Here is a 20677-nt window from a genome sequence, read left to right on the forward strand (position 1 = left end):
AAAAGAAAAAATAAGAGCAGGGTAAGAGAGCTGGGGGACAAGGTGAGGGAACTGCAGTTTTTCATTAAGGATTATTAGAACATTAAGAAGATGATACTTGAACAGGAAGTTTCAGGAGTTGAAGGAGTTAGCCATGCAGATTTTTAGGGAAGCCAATCTTAGGGAGGGGAGTGGTCAGAATAGAGGACTCAAGGAGGGCCTGTGGCAGGAGCACTGAGGCGGCAGCAGCCCGGCTGGGGCAGATGGGAGGGCTGGGAGGAGTGGGAGAGATAATGTTAGAGAGGTTAAAGGGCCCACCTTTAAAGGGTTGTGCCTTATAGGGACTTGGATTTTTACTCTAAGTGAAATGGGGAGCCATTAGAGGGTCTTTGAATGAAAAGGCTCGCTCTGGTTGCTGTGTCAGGGACAGAGTATGGGTGGGACCAGATGCACCAGTGAGGAGGTCCTGCAGTAATCTAGGTGAGAGATCTCAGAGTACAGTGATGGCAGTGGAGATGGTGAGATGTGGCTATAGTTTGAGGGCAAAGTGTGAATTAACTTGCAGTGTGGGACAAAGCAGTAGTTGAGAATGACTTTGAGAGGCGCAGTTTGAGCCTGTGTTGTCCCATATGGCAACCACTAACCACAGGTGACTTCTGAGCACATGAAATGTAGTCAGTCTGTACTGAGATGTGCTGTGTGTGAAAAATACTTACGGGATTCTGAAGACTTAGTGTAAAAAAAAACTGGTTGAGTATACTAGGTACAGATATAAATGATCTTGGTAACTTGCAAAAATGTTGACGTTTTAGATATATTAGGTTAAATAAAATTTCCTATTAAAATTAATTACACTTGTTTATTTTAATGTTTTAATGTCAGTACTAGTGAGTTTGCATGTTGGAGAGCGCTGTTTTGAACAACTGAGAGTACCCAGAGTTGCCATGGTCTGAAACGAGGAAGACGGTGCATAAAGTAAATGGGAGGTGGGGGTTAGAGCAGGAGTTCTTCTGAACAGGTTGATTTTGAGGTGTGTATTATACATTCATACAGAGCTGATCAGTGACCACTGGCCATCCCAGTTGAGAGTCTGGAGGACAGGTCTAAGCTGGAGCATCTGGGTGGGTGTACCTAACTAGGAGTGAGTATGGGCTGAAACAAGAACCAAGATTAGAGCTCTGGTAACTTCTCATATGGAGAGATTAGGGAGAAGAGGAAGAATCAGTAAAAGAGAGAGAGAAAAAGAAGAGACTAATGCAGGAAAAAGAAAACCAGGAGAATGTGACATCATAAGAGCTAAAGGAAGGAAGTGCAGAAGGAGGAAGGAGAGGCCAGATGTGCTGCATGCTGTCCTGAGGGCTGCTGCTGAGGCAGAGAGGGTGACAGCTGGCTTCTGGAACTGGCAGTGTGGAAGTCACTGGGGCCCTTGAGAGGGGCAATCTTGGAATGGTGAGAGTGAAAGCCTGATCAGAGAGAGTTTCCAAGAGAATGGAGGGAGTGGAGTTAGACATGCGTAGAGAACATTGTTGAGTTTTTCTGCAAAGAGTTGGAATGATTGCTGATAGAGGATGTGGAGCCAAGTAGATTTGTTTATAAGTGAATGAGGATGATCTGGTGGAGGGGGACAATTAGCGATGCAGGGAGAGAAAGAAAGCGTGGAGTGATGTCTTTGTAGGGGAGAGGAGGAGGAGTAAGAGCAGAAGAGGGTCTGGCTTTAGATAGAGGTGTTTATCACCATCGCAGGAGGAAGGCAGAGTATGTGTGTGAAACTGGGTAGATGTGGCACTGGGAATCCGTGGGGGTTCTTGTCTAATTGCTTCAACTTCTCAGCGAACTCAGAAACAACTCAGGGAGAGGTGTGGTTCTCAACCTTAGCTGTTCCAGAGCCTCGGGAACTTTTAAAACTACAGGTGCCTGGGCCCCACTCCCAGAGATTCAAATTTAAGTGTCTGTTATAGAGCCCATGTACTGCTGTTTTTAAAAGTTTGAGTGTTGTTGTGCTATCGAGGTTGAGAACCACTGAAATAACAGAGGAATCCATTCAGGATGGTGAACGGAATCCTCTCTAAGAAGATGACATAGCAAAGACCTGAATGGTGAGAAAAAGCAGCCCAGGGAAGCAAGGAAGGAAGTGTGCTGTAGGCAGAGGGAACAGAATGGGCAGACTGAAGGAGGAAGAAAAGTGTGGCCGGGTTGCAGTAAGCAAGGGTGAGGATGATACAACAGGAGGTCAGGGAGTAGCTGTGGGTCTCACTGTGAAATCTTTGCAGCCCATGGTAAGGAATGTGGGGTTAGCCTAATTGCAAATGGGACCTTATTGAAGGGTTGCATGCAGGGGAGTTAAATGATCTTATTTGCATTTTTAAAAGAGCATCAGTGGCTAGGGAACAGTGGGTGGTGGAAGGGAGACAAAAATGAAAGCAGGTGACCAGTTAGGCAATTTGTATCCCCCATGAGAGGGGATACAAAGACAAGAACCAAGGCAGCTTGGTCTTGTTGGCAGCTTGGTCCGAGGAGAGAAGTTCAAGAATTTCTCAGAGAAAGAAAGAATAAGACAGGTTCATTTGCTATGAGCAGCCATGGCAGGAAGCCATCTACTGAGTCAATCTCTGGTTTTTCCACCCAAGTAATGCCAAGATCAGAAAAGAGGAACTAAAATTTTCCCATTAAAATTCAAGTTCAAGCAAACAAACTCCACGTATGCTCTGGGAAGAAGCTCCATGCTCATTTTTGTGGCTCCTAACCTTTCTGTTTCCTGTTTGAAAAGCAGATCTTGCACCTGCCAGGCAGTCTTCTGGGTGCTATAGGTGAGAGAGAAATTAGAAAGCTGGTGTCCAGGGTCCTGGGTCTAATCTGTATCTCTCCCTGTCCTGGCCCCCACAAGGCTCAGCAGGCAGGAGCTGGAGGCACGAGAAGATGCCGGCTATGCCAGCCTCGAGCTACCTGGGGACTCCATCCTCTCATTACCCACTGTGGACACAGAGGAGAGCAGTGATGACCTCATTTCACCCTATGCCAGCTTCTCCTCCACAGCAGACCGCCCCATGCCCCTGCTCAGTGGCTGGCTAGACAAACTCTCGCCCCAGGGGTGAGGCTGCTGGGAGTGGAAGGGAGAAGAGGGAGGCTGAGAGATGGGGAGCAGCAGGTCCCCAGTGCTTCAGGCCTTGTGATCTCCTCACCCCATGGAACCCCAGACACTAACTGATCTTGACTCTTTCCTTCTTCAGAAACTATGTCTTCCAGAGACGCTTTGTGCAGTTCAACGGAAGGAGTCTGATGTACTTTGGCAATGACAAGGTGGGGGACTGGAGATGCTATGGGGAGACTAGGAAGCGGGAGAGGGAGGGCTGAGAAAGGCTCAGGATGGGAAGTACGGAAGCCCACGGTGGAGGGATGGCCATCACCTGCCCGCTGTCAGTATTCAAGGTAGCTGGCTTAGCACTGCTCGTGGATTGAGTACAGATGTCATGAAAGCTGGTGGTGGACCAAGGATTCAGTGCACATGGCTCAGTTCCTCTCCCCAGCGATCATATGCTTGTCTTTCTCCAGGACCCGTTCCCCAAGGGTGTGATCCCCCTAACTGCCATTGAGATGACCCGCAGCAGCAAGGACAATAAGTTCCAGGTCATCACGGTCCAGAGGGTGTTTGTGTTCCGCACAGAGAGCGAGGGTGAGTCAGGGCAGGTGGAGCTCACTGAGTCAGGGTAGGTGGGCAGAATACTGCGTGAGCACACAGCTCACTGATATGCTTCCTGCTCCCCACCAGCTCAGCGGGACATGTGGTGCTCTACGCTGCAATCCTGCCTGAAGGAACAGCGCCTCCTGGGCCACCCCAGGCCACCCCATCCACCCCGACCCCTCCGTACTGGCATGCTGGAGCTACGTGGACACAAGGCCAAGGTGTTTGCTGCCTTGAGCCCCGGAGAACTAGCCCTGTATAAGAGTGAGCAGGTGAGGAGGGCGGGGGAGGGCTGAGGAGCCTGGCCTGGCCCATTCTGGCACCTCATAGCGCATACCCTTGAGTCCACCAGGCCTTCTCCCTGGGCATCGGGATCTGCTTCATTGAACTGCAAGGCTGCAGTGTCCGGGAGACTAAGAGCCGAAGCTTCGACTTGCTCACACCCCATCGCTGCTTCAGGTGGGGCCTGGACTGAGGGGAGGCAAGGGGGTGAGAGGCACAAAGGTGCAGAGGACTGGAGGCCCCCTCAGCGGTCATCAGTGGACATGCACTGCGGGGAGTCCAGTGGGCAGGGTCAAGACATCAAGAGGGTCTGGGTTGGCCCAAATGTCGTCTTTGGCAGCTCCTGCAGGAATGGTCACTGGGATGGGACATGGGGGGAGGTCCATGCCCACGGACTGGCTGTCCACCCCTCAGCTTCACAGCAGAGTCTGGGGGGGCTCGGCAGAGCTGGGCGGCCGCTCTGCAGGAAGCAGTAACCGAGACCCTGTCTGACTACGAGGTGGCTGAGAAGATCTGGTCAAATCGGGCAAACCGGCACTGTGCAGACTGCGGGGCCTCCCGCCCAGACTGGGCTGCTGTCAACCTGGGGGTGGTCATCTGCAAGCAGTGTGCAGGTGAGGGCAGGCGTGCCAAGCCCAAATGGGGAGAGGGAGGAGACCTGGGCCAGGAAGTTTCCGGGTACTGATGCTACATGTCCCTTACTCGCTAACAGGTCAGCACCGGGCCCTGGGTTCTGGGATCTCCAAGGTGCAGAGCCTGAAGCTGGACACAAGTGTCTGGAGTAATGAGATAGTGCAGGTGAGCAGGAAGGGAAGAATCCAAGAGAAGGCAGGGTGGTGCACTCCTGTAATCCCAGCACTCAGAGGGCGAGGCAGAAGAATCATAATTCAAGCCCAGCCTGGACAATTTAGTCATTTAGCAAGAATTTGTTTGAGAATTAAGAACAAATTTTTTTAAAGGGCTAGGGATGTAACTCAGTGTGAAGCTCCTGAGTTCAGTATCAAATACTGAAAAGAAAAATTTAAAAAGACCAGCTTGCTGGTAGGTTTAGTATTGGGATGTCTGGAGACCTTCGAGCTGTGGTCACTTGTCTTTGTCCCTTGTCATCCTGCAGTTGTTCATTGTCCTGGGAAATGATCGTGCCAACCGCTTCTGGGCAGGGGCCCTACCTCCAGGTGAGGGGCTGCATCCAGATTCGACCCCTGGCTCCCGGGGAGAATTCATCTCCCGCAAGTACCGGCTGGGTCTCTTCCGGAAGCCCCACTCTCAGTATCCAGATCATAGCCAGCTTCTCCAGGTAGGACAGACACTTTAGGGATGATGGAGGGAGGGACAAGCAGTCTCTAAATGGGATGGGTAGTAGGGGCAGGTTTTGATAGTCAGAGGACTGTTCCAGGGCTCTCCAGCTACAGAGGCGCTTCCCTCCCTGCAGGCACTGTGTGCAGCTGTGGCAGGCCCCAACCTGCTGAAGAACATGACCCAGCTTCTCTACGTTGAGGCCTCTGAGGGCGAGGAGCCCTGGTCACCCTCAGCCCTCGATGGTAGCTTGCCTGGCCCACCCCCAGGTTATTCCCCAGTGCCTCCCATCTCTCTCCCTTGCTTTGGTTTTTGTAGAGGGCCCCAATTAACCCATTGCCCATTGGTCCCAGTAGCTCAACATGTTTCCCAACCCCTCAGATCCCCCAGGGCCTGTTTCCCGAGGTCACAAGATGACTGTGAGGTCTGAGGTGATCAGGGTGAGTCAGGATGTGCCAGGTACTAGTTCTGTGGCCCTCCTGACACAGTCAACCCATAGATTGTGTCTCATCTACCTCAGGACAGTCTGTTCGAAGGAATGGTCACCTTAACTATGCTGGTCTCCATTGGTCAGGTCCGGTCCAACATGGGATGCCCTATGCTCTGAGGTCTCCACCCAGAATGGACTGCCTTGCCTAGCTGGTAGGGAGGGACAGTACCAGGCTAGGGGTTTCCTGTTCTTCACCCCCTGCTACCCCCTCCCAATCTGGGGGCTAGTCCCACTAGGTTGTACTTAGCCATGCTGCCAGTGGAGTTGGGGCCAGGGTCTTCCTTCATTAGATTCCTTCCCCAAAAAGGTGGAGCCGTTCCACTACACTGGCCTCACCCGGTCACCTTTTCCCCCTACAGACCCCGGTGTATACAATGAGGTGGTGGTGCCTGCCTCTTTCAGCAGCTTCCTGTACTGCGGTTCCGTCAGCAACAAGGCTGGACCCCCACCCCCTCGGAGAGGCCGGGATGGTGAGAGATTGTCAAGGGATCAGAGGAGATGGGAAGAAAGTGGGATAGGCATGTACCGTACAGCAACAGGTACGACAGGGCCCGGGTGGGAAAGTGGAGCCATGTGCTGAAGTGTTGTGGGCTGCTGGGGGCCGAAGAGCAGCCGTGCCAAGCTGGCAGCATGGAGTGACAGTTATGAGCCTTTCCTCTAAAGTCAGAACATGCGGGTCAGATCCTAGGCCTGCTCCTAAGCTACCCAAACTGAACCTCCGCTTCCCTATCTGCAAAATAGGACCAAATGTAATACGCCTCTCACAGGATCCATGGTATAGAATACGTGTCTGACAGATGGAATGTGACAGGGGAGGCAGAGGTTTGCTGCCCCCTCGACCAGTTCTCTTCCACTTAGCTCCTGCCCGGCTGTGGTGCGTTTTGGGAGCAGCTCTGGAAATGTTTGCATCAGAAAGCAGCCCTGAACCCCTCAGCCTCATCCAGCCCCAGGATGTTGTATGTCTGGGTGTGAGCCCCCCACCCATTGACCCGAGTGACCTCGACAGGTAACAGCCTCTCATGCTCTGTCCAGCTCCCAGCCTGACAGCTGCCTGGTGGACCCTCATTCTCCTCCCTGTCGTTGCCTTCTCTGCAGGTTCCCCTTTTCCTTTGAGCTCATCCTCACTGGAGGGAGGACCCAGCATTTTTGCACAGAGGGAGCTGATAGCTTGGAGGCCTGGGTCAGCGCTGTGGGCAAGGTGAGGTAGCTGAGATGCCTGCCCAAGAGCCCATGGATTACCTGTCCCTCCCTGCGGCCCCCTTCCTGCTTCTCATGTTCCTATAGCCTCTTCCACTTCTTCACCTAATAAGCGGCTAAACTTGACTGAGCATTTATTCTGTGCCAGGCCCTGTGTTAAATGCTACCCATTTAATGTCTCACTTAATTCCCATAGCAACCCTTAGAGGTAAGGACTGTTAACGTTTTACACATAAGGAAGCTAAGTGTTAGGTTATGCAGTCACTTAGTCAAAATCAGAGAGCTAAGAGTAGCAGAACACAGAACTAAAAGCCAAGCCTTCGTGTCTGAAGATCATGCCCATTTTTCACTGTGCCCCAGCCTCTTCCCAGAGAGAACCTTCCCCTGACGCCTGTTACCTTACCCCTGCCCCCCAGTTCTGCAGCAAGGCCCGACCCAAAGCTACTTTCCTGTGCCCCAGCTTTTCTCTTCCTAGACAAGCTGATCTCTTTATCCTGGACTCAGTTCTCAGAATTAAAGGCTCAGGCTCCGGAGTCAGACATCCTGGGATTTGAATCCTACAACTCTCAGCCGTGGGAGTTTTTCACGTCTGCAGAGTGGGTGTAAAAGACTCAGCCCCTACGGATGAGGATTGAGTGACGTGAGGTCCTCACGCAGCAAGGCCTCCGTATGTGGGCGTTAAAATAACGTGGTGGCGATGATGGTGATGATGACAATCTCTCCCATCCTAAAACAGCTTTTTCTCAAGTTCTGCTCTACCTTCAACTTTTCACCCTGGTGCCTTCCTTCCCTGCCTGACAGCTTCTCAGAAAGTCGTGTGCAGCCTGCAGTTGCTCCTTAACCTTTTAATCTATCTTCCTCTGCATGGACTTTGTGAGCTGCACCGTGCAGCTCACCAGTGACTTCTCATGTCCAAAGCCTCCGGTCCATCTGCTGGCCTCCCTAGACCACCTCTGTCGCTGCTGGCAATCTTCTGTAAGAAATGCCCAACTCCTCTGACTCCCAACCCGCTCCCTGCCAGTCCTCCTGTGACTCCTCCTGTGACACTAACAGTGTCCCTATCCCTTCGGGACTCTGTCATGGCCTCCATAGCCAGGTCTGAGTCTCCTCTTACCTCACCTACACTTTCTACAAGTCTATCTCATCCTTTAAAGCAAGTGCTGTCCAAAGTGTAACGTGAGGACTGTCACACCGTACTGGTCCCCAGACTATTTGTCATGGCCCGTGACAGGAAAAGCAAGAATTTGAGAGCAAGCATTTCAGATGTTTTATCGCAATTTGGCAGAGTAATTTCATGTGTTGAATCTAATTATACAAGTTAAAAGCTTATATGTCTTTGTTCTTTTCATCTCAAGTTTTTGGCAATTCATTTTTATTGTTTTTAACAAAAGTATTGGTTAGTGACAGCTTGGAATTTAAAAAAAAAAAAGGGAAGAAAAGAAAAAGACCCTGGTTTTTTTCTCATGGAGAGCCTGAGAAGCACTGCCTTTGACTCATTTATTTATTTTTATTTTTTATTTTTCTTCCGGTACTGGGGATCGAACTTACGACCTTGTGCTTGCTGGGCAGGCGCTGTGCCGTTGAGCTAAATCCCCAGCCCAGCACTGCCTTTGAGTAAGCCCCAAACACCCCTTGCTCCGTGGGGCAAGTCCCCTGGGGAGGTGGCATTGTCCACGGCATCGTCACTTTTCAGTTAGAGCATTTTGTTCACCAGTCCCCTCTCATCCCTGCACCTCAGGTAAGGGTACAGGGATACCACACAGGGGACTTCTCCATGTTGGCTTCAGTGAATTGAACCAAATTTCTTTCCGTCTTTCTCTGTCCATTTCATGGCTCCCCCTTTGCTCTCTCCCCATCACATTCTCGTCCTCTTGTGTTTTCTCTTCCTGTCTTTCTCGGCTTTTCCCCATCTGCTCACTCATTTTGCCCTCACCCTTGACTCTTCTCTCCCTGTCCTCCCGTCTCCATAGTGGTTCTCCCCGCTGAGCTGTCACCAACTGCTGGGGCCCGGGCTGCAGAGGCTGGGCCGCCTGTGGCTGCGTTCCCCCTCCCATACAACCCTGGCCCCTGGCGACTGGCTGTCAGCGTTTGGCCTGCTTCGTGGTGATCACCTGTTCCTGTGTCCAGCGCCGGGCCCTGGCCCACCAGCCTCTGAGGACATGGTGCATTTACGGCGGCTACAGGAGATCAGTGAGCAGGGGTGGGGACAAGGCTGAAGGATAGCCAGAGGGTGGGTAGGAGTGGGCTGTTTTTATTGGAGAATTGCTATGGGAAACAGTAGAATGTAGTGGCTTTAGGCACAGCCTCTGAAGTTGAACTGCACACACTGAGACTCTACCTCTGTCACTTCCTAGTTGTGTGCCCTTGGATAAGTTACTTAACGTCTCTGTGCCTTAGTTTCCTCATCTTTAAAATGGGCACAGTAACGAGACGTTCTTAAGAGGATTACAGTGAAGTTTCAATAATCTGTATAAACACTTAGGCACAGGAAGTGTTGCCTTCCAGGATGCATCTTATAAGGACTCAATAAAGATTATATAGATGCTATTGTTATTATTTGGAGTCACTTACTGGTTGGAAACTGGGAGAGGGAACGCTATCCTCACTGCTGTCCTTCCTGCTAAAAGAGACAGAGGATGGGATAATGTTTTAGGACTTTGGAGACAGGAGACCTGTATGCAAGCTCTGCTTTGTTCTTTTGTAGCAAGCAGTATGTGGCAAGTCACATAAACTCTCTGAGCTGTAGTATCACCGGTGTCACCTGTGTCATGAAAATAATAGTACTTAACGCATAAGTTTGATTGATTGATTGATTTTGAGACAGGGTGTCCCTGTGTAGTTCAGGTCTTGAACTCCTTATGTAGCCCAGGCTGTCCTCAACCTTGAGAACTTGTGGCAGTCCTCCTGCCTCAGCCTCGCAAGGGCTGAGATTATAGGCGTGTGCCACCATGCCCGGTTTAACACATAGAGTTTAATGGATGATTGTTTGTAAGGCTCTTGGCCTTACCCCTGCATACCTAATAAATAGTTAATAAATAATTGTCACTATGCTGAAGATGACAACAGTGATAATTTCCAATGATTCTTCTCCCAGGTGTGGTCTCTGCAGCTGGCACTCCAGACAAAAAGGATCATTTGGTCTTGGTGGACACCGGAAGGTAAATGTTGCTCCTGCCTTTGACCCTGGACCCCGCCATTCCGGAGCCCCGCCCACTGTCTCCACCCTGTTGTGTGGGGGTGCTGCCTCCTTCCTCAAAGTTGCCTTCCCCTTCAGGGACCATCTGGGTTGGATGTTGCTGCCCCCTGCTGGTGGCTTCTGAGCCTCCCAGTGAGAGGACCTTGAGCTGGCTCTGACTCTGGTCTCTTGGGTCCCAGGACCCTGTATCTGCAGGGGGAGAGCCGGCTGGACTTCTCAGCGTGGAACGCAGCCATTGAGGGGGCTGCTGGAGGGGGAGGCACAAGGCTGAAGGAGCAGCAGATGAGCCGGGGTGACATCCCCATCATTGTGGATGCCTGCATCAGTTTTGTCACCCAGCATGGTGAGTGGCCGCTGGGTGACACAGAGCTGGTGATGGGGAGGAAGTGGAGAACAAGGGTGCAGTAATAGCTGAGGGGGTCACCTGAAAAACTTTTGCCTCCAGATACCGCAGCCCGACACCAACTGCCCATCTGACTCCTTGGCAGAGTTTTTCTGAGCCTTAGTTCCTTCAATGGTAAAATGAGGCTCACAGTCCTCAGTTTCTAGGGTATTCGTAACAGTGAGATGATGCATGTCAACCACTGGCTTAGGGCCCGGCAGGTCGCAGGCGTTCTGAGGCACTGGGTCCTGGGCGTGGATTGTAAGCACGTGGCGCTCCAGGTGTGACTAGGGACGCAGAACCCTGGCGAACAGGGAGGGGAGCAGCGCTGAGGCAAGAGCCAAGCTGTGCAGGCAGCAAAATCCCTGAAGGTCTGAGCAGAATTATTCTGGGTGAGTGATTTACTAGGCACAAGAAGTCAGCTGTGCAAGTGTTCCCCAGAATTCTTTCTACTTTTGGACCTCTATTTTGTTCTCCAATCTAAGTAAGGTCCAAAGAAAATCTTACTTCTCCTGTGAATCCTTTTTAGGAGGTTGGACTTGTGAGAAGAAAAATTTACAGAAAACTAAGGAGAGTACAGGGCCCTTCTTTCAGCCACACACACACACACACACATTCTCTCTCTCTCTCTCTCTCTGTCTCTCTCTCTCTCTCTCCAGTAAAGGGCTCTGCTAGCCAGTGGTGAATGACGTTCTCCACACTGAGGTCATGGCCTATTCAGTGACTTCTTGCACTCACTCACTACCGTTCTTCTCAGCCCCTCTGTGTTTAGAGGGATTCAGTCCAAAGCCCAGTGGAGAGGCTGGGAGAGTGCGAGTGGTCCCACCTCTCCGCTAGTGGCCCCGCTCTGCCACGTTCATTCGACAGGTACTTGTCGAGCTGCGGCATGTGCCAGACACTGGGGACTTGGCGGTGAACAGGGGAGGCCCCACAAAGCACACAGACTAAGTGGGAGAGACAGGTAATAAGAAAACAAATATAATCAGCTGTCAGTATTTGCAGGAGTTAAGTTCTATAAAGCCACTGCAAACACTTAATTAGTGAATACTGAATCATTGCCCCAAGGGAGATATAGGTTTAGGTTCCTCTGAACTTCTGGTTACTGCATTTACATCAACCGATCAATACGAAACCTTGTTTTATGTATTTTTCTGTATAAAAACACCTTATTAAATATATGTTAACATTGAACTCAACACCGGTGGTGACATAACTCATACCTGAATGAAGCTTATCTGACACACGTGATGTTTTCTATAAGTCACGTCATAGTCTCCTCACAGTTTTGAACACCGGGCAGCATTTCAGCAGTATACTTGGGGACTAGTTTAAACAGTAAAATATAAAGCTGAGAAATGTGACTGAGTACATTGTGAACAGATATTTTCTTACAATCTGAGGCCTTGGCTAGGAGCACGTGGATGGCGGACAGAGCCACTGTCCCTTCAGTCTGTACGTTTCACAGATGACTGTGCGACCCAAACATACGGTTGGTCCTCTGAATCCATGGGAATCTGCATCCATGTATTCAATCAACAGAAGATAGAAAGAACTTGAAAATGTTCTGTACCAAACATGTACAGACTTTTTCTTGTCATCATCTTGTACACGAGTATGACAACTGTTCATGTACCATTGCTATCATACTAATAGGTGTTACTTTGCAGAGGTGCTGAAACATCCCCTGTGGATAGTGAGGGACTATTACTGGTTTTAGTGTTACAAGTCCATTTTAGTGAGCAGGTGAATGCTGAAATATAGCATCTGTGGATAATGCACATCAACTGTAATGTGATTTCAGAGAACCACTTAAAAATAAATGTGGTGAGGTGGTATATACCAGTTATTCCAGCCCTGTGGGAGGCTGAGGCAGGAGAATTGCAAGTTTGAGCCCAACTGGAGCAATTTAGCAACTTAGCAAGACCCTGTCTCAAAATTAAAAACAAAAATAAAGTGCTGAGGATGTAACTCTGTGTGAAGGCCCTGGGTTCAATCCCTAGTACTGGAAAAAAAAATTCAATCAATATAAAGATAGTGAGAGAAACATGTGATGGCGATGTGGTGCATGACCGTGAAGTCACAAAAGGGTCTTCTGAGGAGGGAAACTTCCACAGGGAGCTGAGAATCAAGACCACAGAGGCACAGGACTCCTCCTTGACCCTTCTTCCCCACAGCCACATTACGGTGGAAGGAGGCCACTATGGGCTGCTGCTTGGGCAGGGTCTGGTTTTACACAGCAGTGAAGGTGAAGAGACTGCTGGCTGTTTTCAGGGCTCCAGCTGGAAGGTGTATATCGGAAAGGGGGTGCTCGGGCCCGCAGCCTGAGACTCCTGGCTGAGTTCCGGCAGGATGCACGATCCGTGAAGCTTCGGCCGGGGGAGCACTTTGTGGAGGATGTCACTGACACGCTGAAACGCTTCTTCCGAGAGCTGGATGACCCTGTGACTTCTGCTCGGTTGCTGCCTCGCTGGAGGGAGGCTGCCGGTATTCCCACCATCCCTGTGATCCAAGGCGCAGCTGGGGATTTCCACCTTCCCCATCAGAATCCACACAAGCCTTCTGTGGGATTAGATAGTTCCCCTCCCTAAAATTCGCACCTCTGGGAGATACGCCTGGGGCTTGGGGACAGGACAGAGACACACCCATCCTAGGTTTGTTTCTCCGGAAATCCCTCCGGCCCCTTCTTCTCCCTTCCGGGATCCTCTCCAACCCTCCTCCATTCTGTCACCAGACCTACCCCAGAAGAATCAACGCCTGGAGAAATACAAAGAAGTCATTGGCTGTCTGCCTCCGGTCAACCGCCGCACACTGGCCACCCTCATTGGGCATCTCTATCGGTTAGTATGGCCTGGCCTCTGCAGGCTCCTCCTGGACCTTTCACCACCTCAACCAAACTCCACAATGTCGTTCATTTATTCATTCATCCCTTAAGCAGTTGTTAAGTGAAGATGTCATAACATAGAGGATCGGAGAGTGGATTTTGGGGTCAGGCAAACCCAGCCTTTAATTTGGCTCCATCAGTCTAACAGTGTGATTTGGAGTGAGGTATTTGTTCTCTCTGATCCTCAACTTCCTCTTTTCGAAAAGGAAGATCATGTAATGAATAATATATACTTCATAGGTTGAGAGTTAAGAGAGATAATCCATGTGAAGTTCTCAGAACAGCCTCTGACATACAGTAAGTCTTTAGAAACAGCAATCAATATTATTCTTATTGTGTCAGGAAGGGTTAGATGTAAGAAATACGGAGATGAACAAGATGTAGACTTATAATTATCAGTCTGTCGGTAGGAGAGACGCTTGAGTGAATTGGAGTGAGTCCCTGCCCATGTTGTTAAGATTACACAAATTACAGAGGTTGGCGAACTACAGGCCACTGCCAAACCCAACCCATTGTCTGTTTTTGTAAATAAAATATTGCGCATAAACTGTAAAGCCACACCCACTCATTTGTATATTTTCTATGTGGCTTGAGAGCCTAAAATATTTAGGGTGTGCCCTTTACGTAGAAAGTTTGCTGGCACCAACTGTGTTTACAGTCATCCCTGCCTTAGTGGTCTGTCCCACTCTCCAAGACTTCAAGCTGTTTGTGTCTTACTACTGTATTGCATGTGCTTAGCCTAGGGCCTGGCGTACTGTAGGGGTTTAAAACGTGCAGAATGAGTGCATACATTGGCGAAGGGGTAAGCACAAACTGCATTCCTCGTGACCCTGATACCTCTCTACAGGGTGCAGAAGTGTGCAGCCATAAACCAGATGTGCACTCGGAACCTGGCCCTGCTGTTTGCACCCAGTGTGTTTCAGACAGATGGGCGGGGGGAGCACGAGGTGCGGGTGCTGCAGGAACTCATTGACGGCTACGTCTCAGTCTTTGATGTAAGGCTTTCCTGAGCCCTGAACTATACCCGCTCTCCTCTACTCAGAGACCCAGCAAGCTCTAGCCCGGCCCAGCACCCACTTGCAGAGCCCTGGCCCTTTTCTCTCATAATGTCATTCCCCTCATCCTTACCCCATCAGCTCTTAGCCTGTCAGGCCTCCAACCCTCTTTCTTACCTAGGTGCCCTTTGGCCTTGAGGTTTGCCCTGCTTCCTTCCTTTCCCAGCAGCCCCCCACCCACCCATCAACTTTTGGCTGTTTTATAGATTGATTCTGACCAGGTAGCTCAGATTGACTTGGAGGTCAGTCTTATCACCACCTGGAAGGATGTGCAGGTAATTTGCCCTGACCCTAGGCTCTTGAGTCGGGGAGGAGGGGACATCGGGATGGGAAGCTGTCCTTTAAGGTGGGAAGCTGAAGTTTTCTTTCCATTCTGTCCTTCTTCGCACAGACTGTCAGCTCTTTCGGAGCCAGGGGAAACCCAAGGAGGGAAGCACTGGGCAGTTGATTTATTTAGGGTTTGCTCCATTTATTCCACCATAAGCATTCTTCATTGTACCTTTCACTGCTTTTTTTTTTTTTTTTGTGAGATAGGGTCTTGCTATGTAGTGCAGGTTGGCCTTGAACTCACTTTGTAGCCCAGGTTGGCTTTGAACTTGAAGTGACCTTCCTCCCTCAGCCTTCAGAGTGCTGGGATTACAGGCCTGCACCACCACAGCTGACCATTCTTCATTTTAAAAATGGTGGTGGCAGCACCTCACTTCTGAGTGTAAGAGATCCGAGGAAGAGTTAGTAAAGTCAAACCAGGCCTAGTTACATACCCTTGGAATTCCAGCACTCTGGGAGGTAGAGGCTCTAGGATGGTAAGTTCCAGTTCCACCTGGAGAACTTAGCAAATTAGTGAGACCCTGTCTTAAAGTAAAAAATAAAAAAGGCTGGGAATGTAGCTCAGTGTGAAGGCCCTGAGTTCAAGTCCTAGTACCTAAAAAAAAAGAGTAAAGTCAGACTGGATGAGAATAACAACTACAAACATCACCTGAGCACTTCTTACATTCCAAACACCTCTAATCTGTTTTTAGCATCCTGCAACTCCATGGAATAGGTAGTTTCATTTTATTTCAAATAAAGAACTTGAGGCTAAGAGTCACTTATTCAAGGTGACACTGTAGCGAGTAGCAGAGTTGGAAACCAGGCAGTCTTGCTCGAAACCTGTCCTCCCAACCATTGCCCTGGGTCACACCACATGCAGCTAAAGATGTGGTTCCACCACTTCTGGAGTTTTCCCCTTTGAAAGCCCAGGTGGTATTGGGGTGAGGATTGGAAGGAGTCCTTTGTGGGGGTTGGTGTGTAGGAGGAAACTTGAGGAATCCTGTAACTTCAGTGTTTTTGCATCCTCTTGTGTCCTCCTTTATTTCTCCCTCAGCTGTCCCAGGCTGGAGACCTAATCATGGAGGTTTATATAGAGCAGCAGCTCCCAGACAACTGTGTCACCCTAAAGGTCAGTTGGGAGGAGATTGAAGGGGAGCGGAAGGGATGGCGGCGGCAGGGTAGAGCTTGCCCAGCTGGGTTTTCTGCTCTTGCCTGGATCTCAGGTGTCCCCAACACTGACTGCTGAGGAGCTGACTAACCAGGTATTGGAGATGCGAGGAACAGCAGCAGGGACAGACTTATGGGTGATGTTTGAGATTCTCGAGCATGGGGAGCTTGGTGAGTAAGACCACGTGTGTGTACATGTGCCTCCAAATACAGTGGACACCTTATCATCCATTCATCCATGAGGGGACCCTCTCATTTCTCATTACTCTTCTCTCTTGGCTTGAGTGAACCTCGCAAGCTCTTGATTTCCCTTTTACCTCAAAGGAGGCTTCTCTTCACTTTTTGCCCAGACTCCAAGGATGAGAGGGCTCTTGGGTCTTCTCTTATTCTCTACCTGTAATTTTCTGTGGGTATACTCCAGTCCTATGGCTTTAAATGCCACAAATAAGCTGATACCCATATTTTTTATCTCTGGCCCAAACCTCTCGTCTGACTCCAGACTCATGTGTCCAACTGCCTACTTGACATCTCCATTTCTCATGAATGTATCAAATTTAAAACATGTAACATCAATCTTGATTCCTAGACCCTTTCCCTAACAAAAAATCCAGGATATTTTCTGTTTTTTTTTCCAACTCATTAAATGACCTTGCAATTTTCCAGATTCGTAAGGCCCTCTGGGAATTTTTCCTTCAGCTTCACACCCAACACACGAACTAGTTCTCTCACTTCTACTCAAATCTGTACACTCTGTCCATCGGTACTGTTACTACCACGCTAGTTGAAGTCACCATACTCTTTTAGCCTCCCAAAATTAACCAATAAAATATGTGGTCCCAGAGCCAGGCTTGGTGGTGCATGCCTGTAATCCCAGCACTCAGGAGGCTGAGGCAGGAGGGTTGCCCAGAGTTTGAGGCCAGCCTGGATTACTCAGTGAGTTCAAGGCCAGCCTGAATTACCAAGTGAGACCCTGTCTCAAAAAAACAAAAATATGTGGCCTCAGAAAGGGAATAGTTGGTTGGTGTTTTCTTGCATAGCGGCCAAATGAAGGTTTCAAGTGTAAATCAGACCATGCCATTCCTCTGGTTAAACTGTCCAGTGGTTTCCCATTGAGGTTAAAATTCCAAGTCTTTATCATGGCACACAGACCCTGAATATCTGGCCCCTGCTTACTTCCTAGACCTCCTCTCTTAACATCACCCATTCTCTTATTTGTCCTCTTTGCTGCAGCCACACTGGCTGTTTAATTCTCCAAGGCTTGAGGCCTTTGTTTTTATCCTTTCTCATGTATGATATTAGCATGGCTTTCTCTTCCTAATCCTGCAGATCACAGTCTCATCTTCAAATGCAACTTCTGAAAGGCCTTGCTTGACCAACCTACCACAGTTGCTCTCCTGTTAACGCTCTCTGTTGCTTCTTTCAGAGCCGTTACTGGCTCACTTGTCTACCTGTTGGTAGCCGGCCCTCCCACTAGGCTATGGCTTTGTGAAGGCAGGTGACGAGTGTCATGCTCACTGCTGTGCCCATGGGCCGGCACAGTGCCTGGCATAGAGCTGGTGCTAAAGTCAGTGTCTGTGGCTGGGTAGTTGAATGGACGCGTGGATGTGTGGCTTTTAGGAGACGAGCTGGGCACTTCAGGCTTTGTGTGGAATTCTGATTGACATCAGTCTCCACCTTGTCTTTTCAGAGCGGCCGCTGCACCCAAAGGAGAAGGTCCTAGAGCAAGCCTTGCAGTGGTGCCAGCTCCCAGAGCCCTGCTCAGCCTCCCTGCTCCTGAAGAAAGTCTCCCTGGCCCAGGCTGGCTGCCTTTTCACAGGTGAGCCTTCCTCGCCCCAGCATTCCCCCAGGCCTCCTCTAGGGCCCTCCACCCAGCGTTGCTCTTCTGTGCCCAGGTGTCCGGCGTGAGAGCCCACGGGTAGGGCTGCTGCGTTGTCGTGAGGAGCCACCCCGCTTGCTGGGAAACCGCTTCCAGGAGAGGTTCTTTCTGCTGCGTGACCGCTGTCTGCTGCTGCTCAAAGAGAAGAGGGTGAGGCCTGGGGGCTGGAGGGGTGGGAGGCTGAGAAGCCATGTGGCAGGAGCCACAGGGTACCAATCCTGACTTCGCCGCACATGCTCTCACCATCCCTCAGCTTCCTGCACCTTGCCCCCTGCCTTGTGATCACATTCCCAGATGTTTCCAGACCTTCTCTCCCCTCTCAACCTCGCTGACTCTGTTCATGTTCCAGAGCTCTAAACCAGAACGGGAGTGGCCTCTGGAGAGTGCTAAGATCTACCTGGGAATCCGCAAGAAGTTAAAGCCTCCAACACCGTGAGTTTTCTTCCCAGCCCATACTTTGAGGGCCTTCCTGCCGTCATCCCTCTGGCCTTTATGGTCACCCCATTACGGTTCCCCTTTGCATCCCAGGTGGGGCTTCACATTGATACTGGAGAAGATGCACCTGTGAGTACTTCCCAGCCTGGCTCCTCCTCTGGCCCAGCCTAGTACCCTGCCTTTTTTTCTCCGCCAGTCCTTCCTCCATCCCTTCATCCTTATGCTTGACCCCTTCTCTCCACTGATTCCATTCTGATCACCTGCAGCTACTTGGCTTGCACTGATGAGGATGAGATGTGGGATTGGACGACCAGCATCCTTAAAGCTCAGGTGAGAGACAGAAAAGGCCGAGGGTTGGGTCTTGGATCTCTCTGGGGCCCAGCTGTACCGCACACTACCCCTGAGCCCATTGGTGCCAACCCCTCAATCCCTTACTAGCACGATGACCAGCAGCCAGTGGTCTTAAGACGCCGTTCCTCCTCTGACCTCACCCGTCAGAAGTTTGGCACTATGCCCTTGCTGCCCATCCGTGGGGATGACAGTGGAGCCACCCTCCTCTCTGCCAATCAGACCCTGGTGAGAGCCCCGCCACCCCAGCCTGCCTCAGCCCCTGTCTGGTCCCTGCCCTCACCCTTGTGAAACTCCAGGAAGGAGTGGTGTGCCTGCCAGTCTGGTGCTCCCCTCTGCTCACAGGGACCTTTCTGTCCACCTTCTCTGTGTCCCCACTGTCCAACCCCACCTCCTGTTGCCCGGCCTCACTGTGTCTGTTTTTCCCTCCTCTCATCCCCATCCTACATGTGCCCAGCGCCGGCTACACAACCGGAGGACCCTGTCCATGTTCTTTGTGAGTACTGTGCCTGCTGCAGCCTGCTTGTCCTGTGTTCCTCTGTACTGCCCGAGTCCTGGGTGTGCTCTTTGTGTCTGTCCTGATGCAGGCCATTAGGGTGTGTGGGTGGGGAAAGGATCAGAAAGAATGAGGAAAATGGATGGTAGGATGCCATGTGGGAAGGAGAAAGTGGTCATAGAATCTGAGAAATAAAAGGAAAGTGGTTAAGTGAACACATTTTGGAGTCAGACACACCAGGGTTCAAGCCCTGTGATTATCATTCCCTCACTGTCTGATCTTGGACAGTTTAACCTGTCTGCAACCCAGTTTGATTTTTTGCAGCAAATCCACTGCATAGGGTTATTCTGATATCATACATGCCAAGTACTTTGCAGCGTCTGCCCTAGAGGAAGAGCTCAATAAACATCAGTGATTAATAATCCCGTAACTAACTCTGTGCCTGCCCCTTGCCACCCTATTCCTGTACAGCCGATGAAGTCATCCCAGGGGTCTGTGGAAGAGCAAGAGGAGCTGGAGGAGCCTGTGTATGAGGAGCCAGTGTACGAGGAGGTAGGGGACTTCCCAGAGCTCACCAAGGAGACCTCCTCGTCCTTCTCTACCACACAGGAATGGACAGCCAAGCCAGAGGGCCTCCTCCCCAGCCAGAGGTCCTTTGATCAACCCCCTCTTTCCAAGACAAGCACCCTGGGCTTGGAGGAGAGGCCACCTGAGCCCCCTCCAGGCCCCCCTTCCAAAAGCAGTCCCCAGGCACAGGGGTCTCTGGAGGAGCAGCTGCTCCAGGAACTCAGCAGCCTCATCCTGAGGAAGGGAGAGGCCAATGCATGTCCAGAAAACCCTTCGCAGTCATCCAGCCCCAATGGTCTTGCAACAGAGACACCTGGCTTCCCCTCCCAACCCCCTTGCACTTCCAGTCTGCCTTCCAGCCAGCCTCTGACATGACCCTGGGATCCGAAGCTCAGGGTGTAGGTACCCAGAGGAGGACCCAGGATCTCACCATGGCAGACACTGCTGAGATCTTCCTCTTCTCTGGCTGGAAAGACTCTGGACTCCACTGTGGTGCTATGGAAGAAGCACTGGTGTGAGGGCCTCAGAAGCCATGGCTCTCATGGCAGATCATAGCTCCTCTGGGTGGCCTCAGTGCATTTATCTGTACCACGAAGTCACTGAAATAAGGAGTTGTGTTCCTTGGCTGTAAACCCCACATTTTTTCTCTCAACAAGGGCAACTCCTGCTTTATATATTTGATACGTAAGGGTTTTGTGAGAGGTTTGGGATAAAAGGATGGTTTCACTAGCATTAAAGAAAAAACAGGTTTGGAAGCCAGAGACCTGGATGATGTCGAAGTCTATCCTATCACACATCCTACATTCCGGGAATACACTGAAGCCCTGGGATGGGGAAATTGATTGGGCTTGGGAACTGGGGGGAGGGGAGCCAAAAAAAAAAAGGGTAGGTCACTAGTAATAAGCCTTGGAATCAAAAGGCAGTCGTTCTTTTATTCATTCATTCATTCAATAAATATATTTTGAGTACCAGGTCCAAATGAAGTCCTTGTTCTTGTGGCACCCCCACTGTAGAGAAGAAACAAACAAATAGAAAATACACA

At 50.5% G+C, this 20677-nt stretch overlaps 1 protein-coding gene across 5 annotated transcripts in view; it reads left to right on the top strand.

Moving 5' to 3' along the window:
- The window catches only part of Arap3 (ArfGAP with RhoGAP domain, ankyrin repeat and PH domain 3), a 23714-nt gene extending 3104 nt beyond the window's left edge, over positions 1-20610 (top strand). For 2 of the 5 annotated variants that reach the window (XM_005380722.2, XM_005380719.2), the window contains exons 5-33: positions 2864-3067; positions 3207-3276; positions 3529-3649; positions 3746-3930; positions 4011-4117; positions 4355-4554; positions 4653-4738; positions 5055-5237; positions 5373-5505; positions 6086-6196; positions 6585-6732; positions 6822-6924; positions 8894-9113; positions 10018-10081; positions 10299-10462; positions 12773-12985; positions 13233-13338; positions 14230-14377; positions 14644-14712; positions 15801-15875; positions 15970-16084; positions 17601-17729; positions 17806-17939; positions 18139-18221; positions 18318-18353; positions 18491-18554; positions 18663-18800; positions 19030-19068; positions 19540-20610. In XM_005380722.2, the coding sequence (XP_005380779.1) occupies positions 2864-3067; positions 3207-3276; positions 3529-3649; positions 3746-3930; positions 4011-4117; positions 4355-4554; positions 4653-4738; positions 5055-5237; positions 5373-5505; positions 6086-6196; positions 6585-6732; positions 6822-6924; positions 8894-9113; positions 10018-10081; positions 10299-10462; positions 12773-12985; positions 13233-13338; positions 14230-14377; positions 14644-14712; positions 15801-15875; positions 15970-16084; positions 17601-17729; positions 17806-17939; positions 18139-18221; positions 18318-18353; positions 18491-18554; positions 18663-18800; positions 19030-19068; positions 19540-20010 (3919 nt within the window). In that variant the 3' untranslated portion in view covers positions 20011-20610. The remainder of the gene's footprint in view (positions 1-2863; positions 3068-3206; positions 3277-3528; positions 3650-3745; positions 3931-4010; positions 4118-4354; positions 4555-4652; positions 4739-5054; positions 5238-5372; positions 5506-6085; positions 6197-6584; positions 6733-6821; positions 6925-8893; positions 9114-10017; positions 10082-10298; positions 10463-12772; positions 12986-13232; positions 13339-14229; positions 14378-14643; positions 14713-15800; positions 15876-15969; positions 16085-17600; positions 17730-17805; positions 17940-18138; positions 18222-18317; positions 18354-18490; positions 18555-18662; positions 18801-19029; positions 19069-19539) is intronic. The other 3 variants (XM_005380720.2, XM_005380721.2, XM_013512253.1) reach the window with 3 other exon arrangements.
- The last annotated feature ends 67 nt before the right edge of the window (positions 20611-20677 follow it).

Source organism: Chinchilla lanigera, unplaced genomic scaffold, assembly GCF_000276665.1.
Source record: "Chinchilla lanigera isolate Chin_1 unplaced genomic scaffold, ChiLan1.0 scaffold00014, whole genome shotgun sequence".
Lineage (NCBI taxonomy): Eukaryota > Metazoa > Chordata > Mammalia > Rodentia > Chinchillidae > Chinchilla > Chinchilla lanigera.